Source organism: Lontra canadensis, unplaced genomic scaffold (genome assembly GCF_010015895.1).
Source record: "Lontra canadensis isolate GAN:19392208 unplaced genomic scaffold, GSC_riverotter_1.0 scaffold8, whole genome shotgun sequence".
NCBI classification, from domain to species: Eukaryota; Metazoa; Chordata; class Mammalia; order Carnivora; family Mustelidae; genus Lontra; species Lontra canadensis.
In genome coordinates, this window is record NW_022631002.1 from 4,364,583 (window position 1) to 4,386,484 (window position 21,902).

General features: G+C 53.5%; 1 protein-coding gene across 1 annotated transcript; it reads right to left on the minus strand.

Moving 5' to 3' along the window:
• Positions 1-295: 295 nt before the first annotated feature.
• DNAAF1 (dynein axonemal assembly factor 1) lies at positions 296-21,836 on the minus strand. The gene is made up of 12 exons (XM_032853855.1): positions 21,664-21,836; positions 18,973-19,108; positions 18,407-18,498; positions 16,018-16,239; positions 15,731-15,897; positions 13,121-13,242; positions 9,915-10,081; positions 6,710-6,976; positions 3,709-3,818; positions 2,255-2,314; positions 1,091-1,451; positions 296-406 (listed from the first exon to the last, which is right to left on the minus strand). The coding sequence occupies exons 1-12, from the start codon at positions 21,785-21,787 to the stop codon at positions 309-311; spliced, it is 1,926 nt and encodes a 641-aa protein (XP_032709746.1). The 5' UTR covers positions 21,788-21,836; the 3' UTR covers positions 296-308.
• Positions 21,837-21,902: the final 66 nt, after the last annotated feature.

Here is a 21,902-nt window from a genome sequence, read left to right on the forward strand (position 1 = left end):
ACGCGCGCGCATGTGCAACGACCCAGTAACACGGGGACTCACGCGGATACTAAAATGTCTGTAATGCTCAGTTACACAACTTCTGCCCCAGAGACCCTGGGACGTCACGTTCTGCTTTGAGCGCAGGAACACGGTGGTGCACGCTTGCATGGGGTCAGCAGATGGGGGGGTGCGCCGAGTGCTCTCAGGAACTGTGACTCTGGAAGGAAGGGGAGCCCAGCCAAGGGGGTGACCTGCACCCATAGGGGGGCCTTAGCTGTGGGCTCACTGTCCCCGTTAGTCTAGGGGCAGAAGGGCCACCTTGGGGTTCAGTCCAAGCCAAATTCAATGTCCTCCCGGTCTTCTCCCGCCTCGGGCTCAGCGAGCTCTGTCTCAGCCTGCGCCTCGTTCTCCTCAGTGACCTCACCTGAGGAGGCAGGAGGGAAGGTAGCTGTGTTCTCGGGACCTGTGCTCGCCCTTGAGTCAGGCACCAAGCCTGGCTGCCAGCTAGTGTCGCGTTAGAACCGCCTGGGCTCCGCAGAGGCCCAGCGACAGAACTCCGCACTGCCCTGCCCCGTTTGCCCATTACCTGTGAGCGCTGCCCCACGTTCCCCATGTGCCTCTCCCTGGCCATGTGCCTGGGCCTCCAGTTCCCAGCCAGGCCGACTGGTCAGCTGGTGACTTGTCCCACCCAGCCGGGTGCTCTGGCCACCCTTCCCCGGCAGCACCACCCCTCTCAGCATTCACCTGTACCCGCAGGCCAGCGGTCCCCCTCATTTTGTCCCACACTCCCTGTCATCGTGTCACCAGAGCCTGCCCACCCTCAGAAGCCTGGGTCTGGAGAGGCTGAGGATCAGGTGGTGTGGACGGGGGTGAAAACCCGGGTTCTCCAGACCCGCGTGGTGATTGGCAGCCCCGGTCAGGCCGACCAGGAGCAGGTCGGCTGTGCGGCTTCTCCGGCCGGGCCAGCAGCAGCCGTGGGCAGGGACACAATCCACAGTGGCCTCTGCGGTCTGTGGTGAGCGGCCTCCAGCCCAGCAGCTGCTCCCCCCACCAGGGTGGGTAGCAGGGGGCACGGGCCCCTGTGGTCTTGAAATTAGGGTGGCATTACCTGGGGGCGAGGCTGGAAGTAGGTCACTGTCCCTGTCCTCGCTGGGAGTGGGTGGCGGGGCGTCCTGATGGCAGGTTGGGGGCATTGGTGGCTGGCCTGAAGCTTGCTCGCCGGGGAGTTCCTGGATCAGCGGGCGTGGGGCCTTGGTGTCTCCTGTTGGTGTTTCCGAGTCCCTCTTGGCGGCTGCTTCACATATGGCGGTGAAGGGCGTCTCAGCCTTCCTCCACGTGTCCCTGGGGATGGCGAATATGTTTGAAAGGGCATCAGAGGTGTCTTCCGGCACTGGGAGTGAGGAGTGGTCCAGTTCAGGGTCACTGTCATCACTCAAGCTTGAGATGGCTGTGATCTTTGGAAAGCACATCTGTTAAGAAAGAGTGAAAATTGCTGCTTTCAGGATAGTCGCTATGAAATGCCCAGTGCCAGCGCTGCTTTTTTACTGACCATAAAATACTCTGATGTCACATACAAGAAAGGCCTGAGGGCGCCCTACCCTCCACCCTTGGGACTTGAGGACACAGGACTGATGCCCTGTGGCCAGCTGTCCCCAAGCCCCTGAAGGGGTGGTGAGCGCTCCAGCAGGGCTCCTCTCCAGCCCTCCGTCGGGGCCAGCCACGCCATCATGCTCCTGGGGCCCTGAGTCAGCTGCACTCGGAGCTTGGGCCTCCGGCTGCCATACACTCCACGGGGACATAGCCTCCTGGGAGAGGAGTTCCCCCTGGGAACCGTGGGCTGGTGTGAACTTCCTCCCTTGGTGACGAGCTCCTGCCCAGAGATGGTGTCTCACCCTGTCCTCGCACCCAGGCCCCGGCAGTGCCCATCTCTGCTGAACCACCCCTCCCAGTTCTGTCTTGTTCACTCCCCTTCCCTGTCTGTGTGTCACTACGGGGCAGGCACCCTGAAAACGAACACCAGCCACCTCAGAAGGACAGAAAAATTTTCCCCGGTGAGCACATACGAGGAGTTATTAAAAAATCAGTGCCAGTAGGTGTGTTCAGGAAGACCCAGGTGCTTCATCTGGGAGCGGGCAGCTCTGCACCTGCTTGGCAGAGGCAGACCCTGGGGTGCAGAGGTGTGGGGGTGCCTGACGTGCACGGAGCTGTGCTTTCTAACAGGACCAGAGTGACAGTGACATTGGGCTGATGGTGGGGACGCGGGGCTGATGACCTCATCATCCTGGCCTTCCAGAGGCTCGCCTGTGTCCACATCTTCCAAGTCAGGCAGGTCCTGGAAGAACAAATAAACCCCTGTCAGCCAGCGGCAGGCACAAGGTCCTGCGAGCCAGGGTCGTGTGCCAGCGGAGCGTGCAGGAGGGGCGAGGAAGGGGCCGGAGCCCTCTGGTGAGCTGAGCACACTCAGCGCGGGTGTCCGGACTGTGGCGATGGAGGAGGTCGGGAGCAATGCCTTGGTCATGAAAGACTCCGCCAGCGCACCGTGGGGGAGACAACGGTGCCCAAACCACAGGCGTTTCCTAGGCCTCTGCGTGGTGTCATGTGAGTGTGGTCCAGGCCTCCCCAGACGGGGTGGGGAGTGGTTGTGCTGTGGCTGTGCGATTGTATCTTCCTCCACAGCTGCCACGCCAGCACGCGGGGTGGGCAGTGCATTAATTAATTATTATTAATTAGGCAGAGCATTGCGCAGTTGGAGGACCTGTGGAGCCCCCTGCCCTGCTTGGTGTTCCTGCCCAACCGCAGCTTGGCCGTGCAGCCTTGGGCAACTTGCTTCACCTGTTTCTCAGTGTCCTCGTCTGTGAAATGGGGATGATGATGGTACCTATCACCTCTTAGAGTTACCAGAAGGTTCAGTCTATCAGGATGTGATCCGTCTAGAGCGGTTCCAGGCAGAATAAGAACCGTGAATTCTGTGGGTCATCCCAGACATAGCTGGTTCGCTTGCCCCAGTGTTGTTTCTTAACGATACGTGTGTGGGTTCCTCAACTAGAAACCCGCTCTGAGCACTGACAGTGTCTGTGTCTCCTGAGCCACATGGAATTGTGCACTTTACCAGGGGAGTGGATGGGGGTGGCAAGGCTGCGGGCGTCTTTCTGGGGGGCCCCTAGTGAGCCCTGGCTGCCCGCGGCCGTGAGGCTGAGGGGTGACAAATGTCTCCCCACTTCTCACACCCCACTCCCCCAGTATGCTTCCTGGGGGTCATGAGGAAATGTGTGAACTCCCATGGTACCTGCTCCTGCAACCAGTCCCAAGGCGGGAAAAGCTGGGAGGAGGGGTGTTCCCAAGGAAGCCTGGCGGCAGGAGGCCAGGCACCTGGTCGCGGGGGGAGGAGGCCCTGCTGACAAGTGTCAGGTTCTCAACAATTCTGCAGAAAGCTCGCTGCACAGAGTTGCTTCGCTGTGTGACTTCGGGGAAAACAAGCTTTGTAGGGGGTAGAGGGGAGACATTTGGCCCAGCACCCCTCGATCTCGAACGTGCACATGTATGAACCCGGGGGGATCGTGTTACAAGGCCGGTCTGGCCGGAGCGTCTGCGGTGCGTTCTGACCGGCTCAGGAAGGTCGGCCCCGTTGGCCACAGAGCACTTCGCTTAGCGAGGACTTGAAGGGTTTTTGCCTGACCGGTACCAGCTGCGGAGCACAGCCCTCTCTCCAGACCGCTGCACACGTACGTCGATGCAGAGCTTCTCCTTCGCCTCCAGTCTGATGGTCTCCAGATCTTCGTCTCCACCCAGCTCTGTGCCTGCTGCACCCCCCGCGGCCACGGTCTGGGGGTCTGGTTCTAAGGACAAGAACACAGGGTTATTCACCTTGGGGCGAGTTTTACGCGCAGTGGTCAGGCTGACAAGCTGAAGGGCGGAGGGAGGCCAGCCCCCCGCACAGAAGCCGCGAGAATCCAGGTTAGGACAGGGTTCTGTCTAAAGAGAAAGGAGAGCGGGAGGAGAGAGCCACCCTCTTGCTGGAACTTGGCCGTGACTCCAAGATCAAAGTACCACCCAGGGAGCAGGTGTGGGAAAAGGCGAGGAGATAAAGGCCACCCGGGGAGGTGGAGGGGCAGGGGGCTGGAGAGTCGGGGGCAAGGCCCTGCCCAGGAGGGGCTGCCCTGCAGCGGCGGAAGTGTCCGGGAGGCCCACTAAAGAATGAAAGGGTGGGCGCCTGGGGGGTTCCGTCGGTTCAGTGTCTGCCTTCGGCTCAGGTCGTGATCCCAGTGCCCTGGGATCAGGCTCCGCTCAGCGGGGAGTCTCTTTCCCGCTTGTGCTCTTGCGATCTCCGCCTCTCTCAGATAAATAAAATCGTCAGAAAAATGAGCACAGGGTTGCCCGCGAACATGGAGTTGGGATGGGTTCCTCTCCCCACTCCAGGCTTCCAGCTTTTGAGGTCCCCAAGGCCCTGTCCTGGGGTTCTGTTCTCCCCGCTCTTCGGTCTTGCGGCTTCCGTCATTAGAGATCTGTGGCCCAACTTCGCTCATCACAGGTAGGTCCAGTGTGTGCAGTTTGGCTCCGAGAGCCCCCGGGGGGCCTCTGAGGCTGCTGTGGTGGGTGACCGCCTGCTGGGACCTCTAGACCTTCCCTCGCTAGGCCTAGCGGTCTGTCTCCACAGGCCATCCCCATGGCTTCTCCGGTCCAGTGCTTGTAATCACTGCCCCAGTCTGCTTCGCCTCGGCCAGCCCTTCCTCCTGCACCCCTTGTCCTTGTCTTGCTCGTGGCGCCGCGGTTTCCAGCTTCCCAGCCACCGGAAGATTGTCAAGGCAGCGGCTGGGTCTCTTTGTTCCCCCCAAACCGTCTGCAAGTTACTTCACTCCTCTGGGCCTCTGTTTCCACTCCCATAAGATGGGGGGCCACACGAGAGCACCCCCATGCATGTCGGGTGAACAGAGCTGGCTGTGTCTTGCGTCTACACCACGGCCAACCAGCTCCTCTTCAATTGTGCCCTCCACCCCTTCCAGACGGCAAAGGCTGGGGTCCCTCTCGGGCCACTCTGCTCCCATGCCAGCTGCAGCTCCCAAGCGAAGGCTCCGGGGGGGGGGGGGGGGCGGGCGTGCAGGGGAGTGCACGGTGACACCTGCTCCGCAGCACGTGGTCAGGCCGCCGCTGCGCCTTTTAAACAATACAGCCCGGCCGGTCTCTCTCCGTGGGAAGCTGGAGGGAAAACAGGACCCTTTCGGTAGACATTCTCTTCCAGGAACAAGGGTGACCAGGCCCTGGGGCGGTTAGCAGCCCCATGCAGCGAAGCCTTGCGAGGGTACGGAGCAGCCCACGAGTGTTTCCAAAGGAAAAAGTCATTCAGAACAAGTCGTGCTTCTCAGAGATGCATTCCAGCCTCATGGTGGAGTCTGGAGAGCTTGAGATGAGCACCTGCAGGGGTGAGCCCAGCACCAGGGAGCACCGTTCTCTTCCCGTGACTGTGGCCGTGACCATTCACATGGGACATTCGCTCCTGCAGTGCCCATGGGCTGGGCCTGCCCTACGAGCTTACTCGCCCCTCCTGCTGCTTCCTCCTTTCCTCCCACCGCCTTTCGCTCCCATGGCCAGGATCCCTGGGGAATTGCTGGGGCTCACCCCCAGCACAACAGTGTCCCTGAGCTCCTGACAGGGTTGGGTCCATCCCTTCCTACATATGTCCCCTTCCTGATGTACATTTTTCTCTCCCACGCACAGCCTGTGCAAGAGCGGACTACAAGATCAGTTTTTCAGTTGCTAATGGAAGAAAAGGATGCGGCTCTAAATCCCTGTGGATAGTGTGGGGCACTATCTGGAGGTGGGGAGAGGGCAGGGCTCTGTTGGGTTAATTATTGAGGATGGTCTGCTCTGTCCAGATCCTCTGGCTGGAAAGAGAATTCAGCCATGCCTGGCACCCTGGGGGTGTGGTATGGCCCTTGCCCCTCTGGCTGGTGTCCTTGGCGGTCAGCAGACAGCGTTACTCCTAGGTCTCTCCCAGACAGTGGGGAGCCTTCCTTCTGGGAACCTGTGTTTTGGGCCAGCCCAGCCAAACTCCTCAAACAGACCCCACATGCTGCTCAGGGGGACAAAACGTTCCCCATCTCTCAAGACCCTATGGCTGGGCACGCTCCAGGTCCCGCTCACAGCATCCCGGGCAAGTGCTGGGTTTATACGTTAGTCAGCGGGACCCAAGGAGCGTGGCTGACCCTGCCAGGGGGCCTGCATTGCCTAGATCTACATCACCCCCTACGGCGGCCACAAAGCCACGGAGGGCTGGCTCCCGGGCACCAGACATGTCACCTGTGCTCCCGAGGCACTGAAGTTCTTACTTGGTTTTTATTTTTAATTCACTTACACTTCGCACCTGAAGCAGTGAAAAACAACTCCCTCTCCCTCGAACCACTGAACCTTAAACCATCGGCCCTTAGATATCAAATATGCTCTGGGCTTTGAGGACACGGGGCTGATCAAAGTATCTCACAGAGAATTTTACATTGAGTCACATGAATATATTTCAGATCTATCAGGTTCGATTAAAACAGAATGTTGGTGTTTCACCCAACATTCTTTTTTACTCTGTTGACTAGAAAATGCGGGTCTGGCCCCACTGTATTTCCATGAGCAGTGCTGCGCTAGCAAATGAGACAAGTCTACTTTATCCTAAAGGCACAGCCGTTGGAAACTGTCCCCCAGGTGCACCGGGGGTGCACGCACGTGGCCCTCAGCTCCTTACCTTTGCAGGTAGCTCCAGGCGCGGCCGGCCTCACGGCCTCCTCCAGGTGCGGCCCCGCTGGCTCCCGGCCTTCCGTCTCTCTGCTGACCTCCACCAGCAGCTCCTCCCCAAGATTCAATTTCTCCGGGAAGAGCTCATCCTTGGCCTCAAAGCTCTCCCTGACAAATAGCTCCATTTTCTGCCGCCTCTCCCCCTCCTCACGAGGCTCCTCCTTCCCTGGCACGCTGCCATCCACAAGCTTGCTCTCCTCTGGCTCCAGCTTGTCCCCTGAACAGGAGAAGTCCAAGGGTGAGCCACAAAACGGCCTGGGAGGGCAGGGGGGGGTCTGGATGTCTCCTGGGGACATGCTGTGAGCTGCTGGGGTGAGCTCAGGGGACTGTCAAAGTGCATGCTGAGCATGGAGGAAGCAGAGCTCAGTGTCCTCGGTGGAGGTGGGGGGGTGGGTGGTGCTCAGCATGGCCGTCTAGTGGCATGCGACACGCCTCAAGAGCATGCCAAGGGCTCTTAGGAGATGCACACCGAAGCACTGGGCTTACCAGCCTTGATGTCTACCTTGACTTTGAAATGGCTCCGCAGAACGTGTGTGTGTGTGTGTGTGTGTGTGTGTGTGTGTGAGAGAGAGAGAGAGAGAGAGAGAGAAAATGTTGAACACCATCCATTCTAAGCAGGCACAATACAAGCTTTTCTGAAACTCTGAAAAATACCAAAATGAAAAGCTTGGACCAGGAAAACTGCTTTAGGAGAATGTCTGCTTTATGGAAAATACATTATGCTAATTTGAAACAATAGGCAGAAAACAATAGAGTTATGTCATTGTTCTACAAAATCCATAAATGTCACATGTGCGGGGAAAAGCCGGGAAGTGCTCATGCGAAATCCTGAGTGGTTCTTGCTGCAATTATTACTGGTGCTTTCTTGTTTCCTATGTGTGGTTGGGTTCACGTTTTGTAATTAGGTGAGAAACAGTCAATTTCATTTAAAAACACACATGGAGACTCCAGCTCCTCTACTGGGTACAGGATGAGGAAGAGGGTGCTTACTTATTAAGGTGGCCTGAGGACCGTCCCTAGGATCCTAGGGTCCTAGGGCTTGGACCTAGGCTTGGACCTAGCGCAGACCCAGGATTCACTCTCTCCCTAGAAGCCTTTAACAAACACTGACAAATGCATCGGGTGTGGGCAGGTGACTCTGAGCCCTGGATTTGGGGCAATAGATTGGGGAGATAGGGGGATTCATTTACCATAACCTGGGAGCAGACAGATTCGTGAAACTGGGTGAGAGAGGGCAAGGCCGGGAAACAGGTTCTGAGATCCTGGAATAGACCAACCAGGGCCGAGAACATCTCCCAGCCCGCCGTGATCCTGCCAAGGGAGGAATCGGGTGATACCGAACCTTTCGAGGGTTTGGCAGGCTTCATACAACTGCCCAGACTGTTGGCTCTAGTCCGAGCTAATCAGAGGGAGCATGGTCTGTGCCACAGAGAAGGCATGCTGCCACCATTCTGAGTTCACAGAACTGAATGGTCACGGTGGGCCATTAAAAGGAACGAAGTTCGGATCATGCAGTCACCTGGAGGCACCCCAAAGCACTATGCCAGGTGAGAGAAGCCAGACGCAAAGGTCACGTCTTACGGGGAGCGCCATATATACGAAGCACCCAGAAATGCAGGTGGTGGTCATCAGGGGCTGGTGGTGGACAGCATTGTGGTGATGGGGAGGGGTTACTGCTCACCGGCACAGGGTTTTATTCTGGGATGATGACAATGTTTTGGAAATAGAGGTTCTGGTTGCCCCACACTGTGATCATACCAAATGCCCCGTCGGAAGGGTCAATTTTGTTATGTGAATTTCATGTCAATGGAAAGAAAGGTCCAGGGCCTCCATGTTTTTCCACGGTGATTCTCCGGAACCCGGGCTGCAGCTCCCTCCCTGGCCCCCCAGCACTGGGGCCACCTTGCCCCCACATGAGCCACCAAGCTGATGCCACTAGCATCCCCCCTTCATGCCCTACCACCTTCCTGTCACCTGCCACGGCAAGGCTGGTTTTCAGGGCCCTTCTAGATGTGATGTCGCCCAATGCAGCTAACCTTATTTGATTTCCCAGTTTCCAAATGAATTCCAAGCACGGGCATCTGACTGTCCTCTGCAGCTCCCCAGGGGAGGCGTGGGCTCCTCAGGGGAGCGGAACCCCATGCTCTCCCTGTGGGCATCTGTGACAATGTCTGCATGCGAGGAAGTACGTGGGCCTGACATGTGGGTGCCAAAACCTATTTCTTTACTCCACTCCCTGCAGACAAACGGTGGATTTAAGGGAGCAGTAGTATGAATGGAAAACCTTAATAACCACGTGACTGAGATTCGGAAGGCACAGACTGAGCCCTTGGTCTAGATGCTGGCTGGTGGTGTTGCTGTCTGTGGCCCTACCTGGGGTCAGCAGGAAATCAGTACACCGCCACACTGCTTTCATAAGAATTCAGGATGTTCCTTTGCGGTAGACAAAATAATGGCCCCACAAAGGCATCGGGCTGCTAATCCCAGAACATGTCATTATGTGACCTCATGTAGTAAAAGGGACTTGGCCGATGAGATTAGGACCCTGAGATGGGGCGATGATCCTAGATTATCGCAGTGGGCTCGGTGTCACCACACCTTAAGAGAGGGGGGCGGGAGGGGGCAGGGTGTCAGAGCTAGAGAGAGACTTGAAGGTCCTGCCTAGGAAGGCGGGGGAGGGGCCACGGGCCCAGGGATGAGGGCTCCTCTGGAAGCTGGAAAAGACTGAAGAACAGATTCCCCCTGGAGTTTCCAGAAGGAACGCAGCCCTGCCTGCACTTTGTAGCTCCGTGAGACCCGCCATCAGACTTGTGAGCTACACAGCTGTGATGATAAAATGGATTGTTTTTCAAGTCCCTAAATTTACGGTAATTTCTTAGCATAGTCCAAGAACAGTAATATATCGCTTATTTGGGAAAAGGGAGGCTATTTTAACACAACTGAGCTTCCATCCCTGAAAGTGGATTGAAACTGTCCATTCATGCTAGGGTCCTTCCCCGCCCTTGGCAGGTGAGTGAGGCCACAGGCACGTGGATCCGAACATGTGTGTGAATCCAAGGTCAGAAATGAATCCCCAAGATGAAAGACCAAGTTCCCCAGCCCAGACTTGTAGTCTAAAGGGAGCCCTGGGTGCTGCTCCCATCCCACACTCGTACCTTCCTCCCAGCTGGCTTTCTGCCGCCTTCTCTCTTCCGCCCGCCGCTTGATCATCGCCAGCGCCTCGATGCTGTCCTCGATCTTCTTCCGCTCCCGGCTCTCCCACTGCTGTCTCTCCTCTTTCTCAGCGGCAAGCCCGCCCCTGGCCCAGGCCTCCGCACAGGCTCTGTAGAGGAGGACAACCAAGAAACAGAAAGTGGGGAGATCTGAATCTTCACTGGTCGAAAGTAAATTCAAAACAGACTGTCTCACCAAACATGTTCATTTCCCCCAAACCAAACTGAAGGCACGCGGGACACGTGGTTACAAGGATACCAGTTCCTACGTGCACATGTCTGTCCTTGGTTGTTTCCAGAGCCTTCTCCATGGGATGCCAACAGCACCAGCAATAAAAGGAAAAATAGAGAAGTCGGCCTCCATCAAAATTAAAAATGTTTGAGGGGCGCCTGAGTGGCTCAGTGGGTTAAGCCTCTGCCTTCGGCTCAGGTCATGATCTCAGGGTCCTGGGATCGAGCCCCACATCGGGCTCTCTTTTCAGTGGGGAGCCTGCTCCCCACTCTCTCTCTGCCTGCCTCTCTGCCTACTTGTGATCTCTCTCTCTGTCAAATAAATAAATATAATCTTTAAAAAAATTAAAAATGTTTGAGACAAAAAGAACGCCATAAACAGAGTATAAAGGTACCCCATGGAATGAGGGACGGGGTCTGAGATCATATGCCTACGGAGGGACGTGTATAGAGCATACATGAAGAACTTCCATGACTCATGACTGCAAAGACAACACAATCTAAAAGTAGGGGGAATTTCAAAGAATGAAATGAGAAGACGCAGATTGGGAGAAAATATTCATGGGTAAGATAACTGATAAATGGCTTATATCCAAAACAGACAACTATGAAACCTCAAAAAAAAAAAAATCACCAAAAAAAAAAAAGTGGGAAATAACCTAATGACCTAGACACTTCACCCAGGAAGGCAGGCAGATGGCAAAGCAGCTGAAGATGCTGTGACATCGGGGAACTGTGGTTACAGCAGCGAGAGGTACCCCAGCACACCTGTCAGAACAGCAGAAATCCCACACACTGCCACCAGACATTGGCGAGGAGGTGGCCTCCCGTGGCTGCTGGGAACTCGGGCCCACGCCGCCAGCTTGGAAGAGCCTGGAAGCTACAGAGCTACAAGAAATCCTCCCCGACCAGCCGGCACCGTGCTCCCAAGGGTCTGCTCTACGCAGCTGAAAACAAACGTCCACACAAAAGCCTTCAGCAATGTCCACAGTGGCGCCCTTCACAATAGCCCCAAAGTGGAAACAACCCCAAGTCCATCGGCTGATGGCTAAATACAACGTGGGGTGTCTAAGGGGAATCCTGTCTGGGGATGTTATGTTGGAAGGAGTTACGGACACACGCTTCAGTGTGCGTGAACCTTGACACTACGATGCTGAGTGAAAGCAGCTGGTCACGCGAGACCACATGTGGTATGAGTCCGCCAATATGAAGCATTCAGAATAGGAAAAATCCCCTAGAGACGGGGACTGGCAGAGGGAAGAATGAGGACTATCAGCTAACGAGTAAAGGTTATTCTTTGGGGGCAATAAAAATATTGTAGAATTGATGCGGTCTTAGTTGCCCAACTCTGCGAATGTACTAGAGACTGTTGAGTCACACACTTGAAGTGGGAGAACCGGTCCAGGGGCTGGGGATACAGCAGGGAAAATAAGAGGTGACAATACCCGCTGCCTTTTTATGGGGACAGACAGACCCTAAAGAAGGAAACGAGTATGTGAGAGGCTGATGTATCCTAAGAAGCGAAATCCGGTTAAAGAGACACCAGGTGGGAAAGGTGCTCCTGAGATAGGGGCTGGGTCAGGGAGGGCTTCCTGAGGTGACGGGGGAGGGGACACACGCAAACACCTGTGAGGAGCTCCCCAGGCAGGGAGAACAGCGAGTGGCTGGCGTGGGACCGCTAGGGATGGGAGGAATGAAGACTCAAACCCAGGGGAGCCCGACCCCTGAACCGAGTGGCTCTACGCAGGGCCAGTTCCTGTCCCCCTGGATGAGGCTCAGAGTCCTTAGTCGCAGCCACTCCCACTGGCTCGCTCCTTCTGACCCCGCCTGTGCTTCTCAAATCTCACCTGTTACTCACAAGCACCCTGAGGTCATATTGTCCCTACTTTTCAGATGAGGAACGTGAGGCTGGGGAGGTTAGCGAGCCTGTCTGAGGGAACAGAGCTCAGGGCTGCGGGGCTGGGCTCCAAAATCCTCACCCAGCCTCTGCTTGGTGTCTCCCCACTGTTGCCCCCAGGGCTGGGTGCCTCCTCTCTGCCGCCCTGACTTCCCAGAAGCAGGTGGTCTTTTTTTCTGACATGGTTGGCATACGGGCTCTCCCTTCTCTTTGAGATATTTGTTACTTTAACTTTATGAATTCAAAAACATATTAGCAGCTGCATGGTTTCGGAAATGCTGTGTGCTTTAAAATTCAAACTGCCCTTCCCTTCGAGCAGCCCATGTTACTGAGGTTTTATTCTAAGGCGGAAGGAATAGTGACCTAAATTAAAAACGTAGATATTAAAGTAGCGACAACACACAGGGCAGTCTGTGCTCAATATTCTTAACATAAAAAAAGAGCTCCTACGAACCAATAACAAAAGGACTTCCAAAAGGATACTGAGAGGAAGTTACAAATGGAGGAATCCCAGAGGAAGAGATCCGCCTGCCCGACAAACACAGTAAGACCGCCGGACCTCATCGGTTACCCCCAAAATAAGAGGAGACGCAATCTCTACTGATCAGTTCACCCGGTGAAGATTTCTTTTACACGGCTCTATTGGGTGAAGTCATGAGCTGTTACAAACTTTCTAGAAAACAGTTAGAAAATATTTACAAGCACCTTTAACAAGGCTCAAACCACAGTCTTTAATCCAATAATACGACTCTTAGAATCCCACCCTATGGAAATCAACATGAGGTCAGAGACTTATGTGCAAGGATGGTTAGCAGAGGATTATGAAGAAAAAAAAACTGTGCTCAGAAGTAGGGAATTTCTTGTTATGAACAATGATGTCACCCTGAAACTTGTTTCCGAAGAATATGTAATGATGTGTGAAAATGCTCACAAGTCAGAAACATGTACAAGTTCACTCTTAAGTGTGCTCAACGATGCCATATAAAAATGTGGGGAAAAAAAAGGCTTCTCTCCTCCTTACCTGTCCTTGGGGAAAACTGGTCTGTCATCCAGGTACGTTAAATGTTTTAGTCGAACGGTGACAGTCTTTCGATAATTAGCGATGTGCCTAATAACGGGGTTTCCCATCAAATTCAGGACACGCTGGAAGCACAGGCAGAACCAGACTGATTAGTAAACCATGGGTGTGATTCAAAGAGCTTACATGTGCTGCGCTCTGAGAATCCATAAATACAACACCTGTGCCCCCGTCCCCTCCTGAGAACTTTATTAGGGAAGCCAGAAGGTTGTCCTTGGCTTTCATGCCGTCAGACCCGTCCTGATCATGGAGCAGCCCTTTCTTGTATTTGAATTCCAGACCCGAAATCTCAACTGTCCTTCCAGAACAATCTTTTTTTTTTTTTTTAAGATTTTTAATTTATTTATTTGACAGAGATCACAAGCAGGAAAGAGAGGCAGGCAGAGAGGGAGAGGAGGAAGCAGGCTCTCCGCGGAGCAGAGAGCCCGATGTGGGGCTCTATCCCAGGACCCCGGGATCATGACCTGAGCCGAAAGCAGAGGCTTTAACCCACTGAGCCACTCAGGCACCCCATTCCAGAACAATATTGGAAAACACATCCAAAGCCTGTCCAACTCAGCGAGGACATTATTTTGCTCACCCAAGCTCTTTTGCTGACCGTAACCTCAGGCTGATTGATTGATTTCTCTCCCTCCCAGACAGCACCGATTTTAAGAAAGCGTACACAGCAGCAGGGTGGGCGGGGGGTGGGGGGTGGGGGCGGGACAGGAAGCATGGATAGGGAAAGGATGGAGGGTGCCCGCTCACTAGGCTCATGCATCTGCTGGATGTCTTTGGGACCTGTGTGGCATCATCACCTGTCCTTAAACCAATTTCTAACCCCCACACCTCACACTGTGGCTGCATTTGAAGAAAGGGCCTTTGGGCACCTGGGTGGCTCAGTTGGTTAAGCAACTGCCTTTGGCTCGGGTCATGATCCTGGAGTCCCAGGGTTGAGTCCCACATGCGGCTCCCGGCTCCATGGGGATTCTGCTTCTCCCTCTGACCTTCTCCCCTTTCATGCTCTCTCTCAATGTCTCTCCCTCAAATAAATAAGTAAAATCTTAAAAAAAAAATAAAGGGCCTTTAAAGGGGTGAATCAGATTATATGCGGTCCTTAGGGTAGGCCCTAGTCCGGCCTGATGGGTGTCCTTAGAACAGGGGACTGGGACACAGACACATAGAGGAGACAATGGGAGGACATGGGACATCAGGGGAGGCCTCGGGAGAAACCACTACCCCCCACCCTCTGACACTTTGGTCCAGGACGACTTCTACCCTCTAGAATCAGGAGAAAGTAAATTTCTCCAATAATAACAATTCTCCAAATAAACAATTTCTCCAAAATAACAATTTCTCCAAATAAACAAATAAATTTGTTTAAGCCACCCAGTCTCTGGTACTTCATTACAGCAGTTAAACGAAAAGAAAATAAAAAAGTATTATATGATACAGCTTTATTTGATGGCTGTGTGCTGGCAATTCTAACTAGTCCTGCTCGATGATCTACTAGAAAGTTGTTCCCGAACTATGATTTCCTTACTATTTTTCTTAAAATGGACTCATTTTTTCCTTACATAGTATGGACTCTGATCAGTAAACAGTGAACTCGGGGTTTTGCGGTTCTATTTTTAATATGTTCCCCAGAGCACATGACAATACAGGCACACGGGAAAGCAAGGAAGCCATCAAGGGGCTCACAGGACGGGGTTGGCCACAGGTTGGAAGATGGGACTGTCTAAATATCCAAAATTAAAATGACACCAAGGGTTATACCCTATCAAATACGGCAGCCATAAACCCGTGAGTATACATAAACCCGACACCATGGAAGGAAAAACTGTCCCTTGTCACCATTAGTGGTTGCTAGGGCTTGGCTCCTTTCTCTGAAAATCCATGAATGAACAAGAAAGAACCAAGACTTCATCATGGCCCTTTCTGTATGAACTATATACTGGGGAACCACTAGGAGACGAGGGAGTTCCTCATGGCAGAAGCGCTCCAGCTAATAAAAGAGGCAGGAACAGGAGGGCTGGACGGTGGCCACCGCGTGGCTCCTGAAGGAAGGGCTCACACTCCGAGGGTGGAGATGGAGGGAGGAGGCTCTACCTTGGCTGCAGCAGGGGGGCGACCCCGGAGCCCCATCTGGCTGTGTTCGAGTTACAAACGAGGGAGGCAGGCAGACTTCACAGGCCCTGTGAGGGGGCGCAGCGACCCCCCTCCCAGGAAAACCCTGAAATGAACACGCCTCAGCTCCGCCGGCATCGCCCGAGAACTGCGGGTCTGAGCAGAACGGGATACGGGACGCCACGGGGAGGCCGCCAGCCAAATCCAGAGTGTGGCAGGGTTCTGAGGAAGGAACTGGATTCCTTGACAGGTTAAGGGGAGGGGGACCCTTCGGGAAAAGAAGGGCTTATGGGTCTGAGATCTGTGAGCGGCATGACATGGTATCTGGCACGCGTGGTACTCCAGCTAAAGACCCCGAGAGCACAGGCGGGATGAAGGACGAAGGGGAGGCGAGGAGGGGAGCGGACGGCCTCTGGAGATCGGGTCTCTACGGAATGCACGTTTTACCAAATCAGGCATGCTCTCCAGGATGCTCAGGATTTCCGGATCGCTCAGCTTATTGTGGGAAAGGTCAAGGACGCAGAGTTTCAAGCAGTCCTTTAGGTGCTGAATGTCTTCCACGGTCTCTAAGTGATTGTGGGCCATCTGGAGCGTGTTCAGGACCGGCAGACAGGCTGCAAGGGGAGGTCGGCGGACGTGAGCAATGGGGGTCCGCACACCTTTCAGAAGCCCCTCTCGCCCCCCCGGGGGGAAGCGGTGGGCACAAGGGCGTCCGGACCCCCGTGGCATCTTACAGAGGTTTTCAATGGTCTTGATGTAATTGTTGCTCAGGTTGAGGGCATCCAGTTTCTGCAGAGGTTCTAAGTTCTCGATTTTATGCAGCAAGTTCACTTGCAAGAAGAGGCAGCGCAGCTCTGTCTGGGCGTTCAGGTTCTCGATCTTCTGGATCCCGTTGCACTCCAGCCAGAGGCAGCGCAGCCCCGTGTACTCCTCCAGGTGCTCGATGCGGTCAAAACCTAGGGAGGAGGACTGCGGCGTCGGATTCGCCCCCCACGCGTGCACACGCTTGGCTGACTACCAGCCCTCCAGCCACACCTCCTTCCTCTGGCGACCCCGCTGCTGCTTTTCTTTGGGGACCTGCCTTGGGCTCAGGTCGCTCATGACCCTGGGGTCCTGGGATCGAGCCCCAGGTCAGGCTCCCCCAGGTCTGCTGATACTGCCCCCCCTGCCCATACACACACACCATGGCTCCCTGGGCGGCCAATCAGAGTCACAGCAATCACTCTGCACGGGTCACACTTAGCCAAGCAAGGCCAGCTTGGATGAACTCTGGGAGGTTTCGCTGACTCCGGTGGAGAGAGGGAGTCTTTCTGCTGGAATGACCAGCTCCGTCGGGTGGAGCCTAGTGCCGCAGCGGCTACCTTCCCTTCTCGGCTGGGAGTGGGTGGAGGTGAGGGGCAACCTGCCTCAAATGAACCAAAGGAAAGCAGGGCCAAGCCCGGGAGGCTATGCCATGAGCACAGCCTTGGGCTAAGACCCAAGCAAGGACAAACTGTGGGCCTTTCCCTCTTTATATTTTTCAGATTTTATTTGACAGAGAGAGAGAGAGAGCACACAAGCAGGGGGAGTGGCAGAAGGAGAGGGAGAAGCAGGATCCTTGCTGAGCAGGGATCCAGACCTGGGGAAGCCCAACCTGGGGCTCGGTCCCAGGATCTCTGGGGTCAGGACCAACCTGCGCCCAAGGCAGACACTTGACCACTGAGCAATCCAGGTGCCCTCCAGCTGTGCGTTTTGTTTTATTTTTCAGTTTTAGGAGCCAAATTTAAGGTTAGGAAAACAAACGCTCTTTGCTTTGGTAACTCACCGTCAGTCTGTAATTCAGGATTCATCTGCTATTACCAAAGCCTTCGAAAAGTTATTTTGTTGTCTGAAAAAGTTTTAATTAAAAAGTTACAGTATTGGGGCGCCTGGGTGGCTCAGTGGGTTAAGCCTCTGCCTTCGGCTCAGGTCATGATCTCAGGGTTCTGGGATCGAGTCCCGCAGTGGGCTCTCTGCTCAGCAGGGAGCCTGCTTCCTCCTCTCTCTCTCTTTGCCTGTCTCTCTGCCTGGTTGTGATCTCTGTCTGTCAAATAAATAAATAAAATCTTAAAAAAAAAAAAGTTACAGTATCCCTTGTGAGCCAGAATGACCCAGCTAAGCCACTCCCTGGGTCCCGGTCCTCGGAAACAGCACCAGATAATGAATTTGTTTCAGGTTACTAGCTTTGGGGACGATCTGGTCTGTGACAGCACAAGATTATATGGGCACATGTCCTTATATATTGTCTTCTACCTTCTTTCCACTTTGTCTGACCCGTGAGATCCTCTTCTTCCTACCTGTTAAATATCGGGTCCCCTGGGGTCCGCCCTGCTGTCATTCCAGGCACTGAGACACCTCCACATTGGGTGCAGAATTTCGGAGGGGGCCACGTGGAGGTGAGGAGACCAGTTAGGAGTCATTGCATTCCTCGCATTTCTTTAAGGCGTGTGTGCTGCTGGTGTCTTTTGTGGGCCTCACAGTGGCTGCCCCATCCCCCAGGACACCCAAGGCATCTTGGCCATCTGCATCTCCGGATCTCCAGCACTGAGCACAGAGGATCTTGGTAAACGCGTAGTGACTGAATGAGGACCACACAGAGGACCTAGGGAGCAGGTCGGCCACCCTGCATGCAGAGGCAGCGGAAGCTGTCCCTCCTGTTCATCTTTGCTGGAAACTAGCCGGGTCTGCGAACCCCAGATGAGGTTTACATGTGACCCTGCACGCCAAGCCTGGGTCCCCCTGGATGCCACTGGTCATGCTTCTCCGATCTGGGAGGCACTGACCACTCTCTTCTTTCAAGACACGTCCCCCCAAGCCCAATGTCCACCACTAGATTGGTGGCTTGAAAAATGTGTAGGTCCTTCAGAAAATAAAAATTAAGGATATCAACATGCTCCCTTGCTATCCGCAGAGTCGGTGGTCCCCTTTATAAACTCCACTCGGGGAAGACATGTCAAGGAAAGATGATTGCTTTTCTACAAATCTTCACTCAACTCTGAAATTTCTACTTCAGTGAATTTTGAAAACTCCAGAGGATCCCAGCAAGAAATTTTGTTGACGTCTAGAGCCTTCGCCCTGACACAACATACCTCTACTGGTCCTTACCTTTAAAGTGTAAATATAGTGTATCATTCAGTGCTGGGGTAATATAAAGCTTGTGTTGCTTGCAGAGTCTTTGCAGAAAACTTTTAGTCATTCTGTTAAGTGAACAAGAAATTGATTGCAATTTGTCATTTGTGAAATATATTCCAAAACTTCTCTACCACACCCATTTCTTCCTTAAATTTCAAAATAGCCTGCATGACTGATAACTTTTTATTTTTTTGCCTGATAAACTATTTTAAATTCTTTTTTTGCATGCCTTTCAGGGCCTCATCCAATATCATTACTTTCAGCATTCTTAAAAATTGCAATGTATGTTCTAATAAAAATACTTTTAATAGTGTCATCAAGAACTACTGATGTTTCTCTCTCCAGGCCTGGCATTAAAGTTTAATACATTGTGGTTAGCTATGTCATAGAGGCAGAGCTGCTCTGACTCTGATACTGATTCTCAGACACTAGGGCAACTGTTTAATCTCTGGGAGCCTCAATTTCCTTGTCTATACGAAAAGGTGATGACACTACCTACCTTCCTCGGTAAATGTGTACTGTAATTGGCAGCAGCGTACCTGGGACCACAGTCTTCCTTGTCATCTCTCTGGTGTGTGAAGTGACTGTCCGACCTGCTGTCACCGCTCTGTTTCTGCTCACTTGGGTACGACGTGGCAGAAGGACCCACACATATTTCCTTCGGATCATTAATTTCTATAAAAGAAGAGATTTGCTCTACAGAGATGAAGGGATGTATAGAAAGTTTGCCCATTTTCAACTTGATTAATAAATGTCTGCTTTTAGTATGGACCGGGAATACTCTTGAATCGTGTGGCAGTGTGTAAAGCATTGGTAAGGACCGTGGAAATGTCGGTTCTGGGCAGGTCCTCTCTGAACCCTCAGGTACTTGGGGGCACCTGGGTGGCTCATTCATTAAGTGCCTGCCTTCAGCTCGGGTCGTAGTCCCAGAGTCCTGGGATCGGGCCCCACATCGGGCTCCCTGCTCTGTTGGGAGGCCTGCTTCTCCCTCTCCCATTCCCACTGCTTGTGTTTCCTCTCTCGCTGTCTATCAAATAGATAGATAAATCAATCAATCAATAAATATAAAAAATAAAATCTCGGGTACAGGGGCACAAGGACACGTGTACAAAGATATTCATCATTGCATCACTTTTAACAGCCAAAGACTGTCAACAGTGCAAACGTCTCCCCATTGTGACTGGTTAAACAGTGGGTTAGGATTTTGCCTTGGAGAAGAATGCATCAGAGCTACATTAATAAATGCAGAAATTCTCAGAAACATGTATGACATGATAAAGCAAGTTTCATAATAAGCACAGGGTACCATTTATGTAAGTTAAAAACATACAAACCAATGCGTTATGTATTGTTTAAGAAATATATATATATATATATATATATATATATATATATACGGGGGGAGAGCATGTGCAGGAGGGAGGGGAAGAAAGAGAGAAAGAGAGATATAGATAGACAGAGAGAGATGATTTAAAGAATCCACACAAAATTCCAAAGAAGGGAAGGGAAAAGGGAATGGGAATGAGGAGGAGGGCAAAAGGAACACCAACTTTATCTGAAATGTCTTATTTCTTCAATTAAAAAAAAAGACTTGGGGCACCTGGGTGGCTCAGTGGGTTGAGCCTCTGTCTTTGGCTTGGGTCATGATCCCAGGGTCCTGGGATGGAGCCCTGCATGGGGCTCTCTACTCAGCGGGGAGCCTGCTTCCCCCACCCCCCCAGGGCTGCCTGCCTCTCTGCCTACTTGTGATCCTTGTCTGTCAAATAAATAAAATCTAGAAAAAAAAGACTTAAAAATGATAAAATGTTCATCATTTTCAATTCTTAGTGATGACACATGGTGGTTGTTAAAATGTTCCCTCTTCCTTTTTAAAAGCGCCCAAAAGAAAAGCCATGGGAGAAGAAAGAAAGGTGGTGAAAATATCTTTGGTAAAAAGAGAAAGAGCACATTCAAAGTCACTTAATTTTGTTTAAAGGTCAATCAAAATCAGCCAGTTCAAATGCACTTAATTTCTAAGAGCCGTTGGCTTCTGGGCGCTGTGTTCCTGTGGTCTATTGAACCAGACTAAATGCTCTGTGTGTGGGAGTGTGTCTTACACTCTTCCATTTCCCACCGCACACAATGCCCAGCCACAAGAGGCACCAGATAAGTGTGGAATAAATGAAGAGGAGGGACTCAATATACATGATTATCTGAATATGAGAACTAGCCTTGCTTAATGGCCCACTGTAACCCAGAAGCCTAACTGTAATGATCTCTGCCTATGGACGAGTAGGCCGGACGAGTATGGGGTGACAGCCATAAAGCTGATGAGTTGTGGAGCTGTAATCTGGATCCAGCGGGAGTGGCTCCAAAGCCTGTCTCTTTCCAGAGAGCTACACGGCTTCCCTACAGCGCTTCATACAGGGCGTGCCCGGACAGTTAAAGCTGTGTTTGTTGACCCGGTTCAAAAAATGAAACACAGGGCGCCTGGGTGGCTCAGTGGGTTAAGCCTCTGCCCTCGGCTCAGGTCATGATCTCAGGGTCCTGGGATCGAGCCCTGCATCGGGCTCTCTGCTCAGCAGGGAGCCTGCTTCCTCCTCTCTCTCTGCCTGCCTCTCTGCCTGCTTGTGATCTCTGTCAAATAAATAAATAAAATCTTAAAAAAATAAATATTTAAAAAGTGAAACACAGATCAAGTAGTTTATCTAGTTGTTAAACAATTTCCTTTAGGGCCTCAAAGCGGGAACAGAGGCTGAAGTGTGTCTGGGAGACTGGTGAGGCGTCACCCGGTGACCCCAGAACCACCAGCTCCTCGTTCCGCTCCACGGTGGGTCAGGCACTGGACCGGGCACTGCGGACTCAGCCAGGACGTCCTGCCCCAGCGCCTTTGCTCTTACAGGGAGATAGCAATGGAGGGATACATTCAAAACACGCCACCGGTAGGCGACGGGGAGACGGGCGTGCTGGGAAGGGCCCGCGCTTTGGGTCGGACTCTCCAGCGGGGTCTGCTCTACCGTGGACCGCACGAGGGGGACATCTTTGGAGCAAGCTCCGGGACCGCTGCGGGTCTCGGTGTCTTCGCCGCACGAAGAAGGGGAGGAGCGCGCACCGCTGGGGGCGGGAGCACGGCTCCGGAGGTGTGGGCGCTCCTGCTGTCATGACTACCGTTACCGTCGGCTGACAAGGGTAGGGGTGGCGCTGGGTCAGCCCACCGCCCCCCTCGGCTCCCTCGGGCCGGCGGTCTGCACCTTCCTTGCGGCCCCGCGGGCCCGCGTCCCCGTGGTCTCCCGCCGACTCCTCCACGCCCGGCTCCTGCGCGCAGCCCTGCTCCGGCGGCCCGTCCACCACGGGCTCCGAGGTCTCGGGGTGCATGCTTACAACGGATACACCGGACACCCGGTTCCGCGGGGTCGCGACCGCCCCCGGCGCGGTCGGGGAGCTCTGCTTTCCTCCTTCCCCTCCGACCACTAGCGTCCGAGTCGTTGGC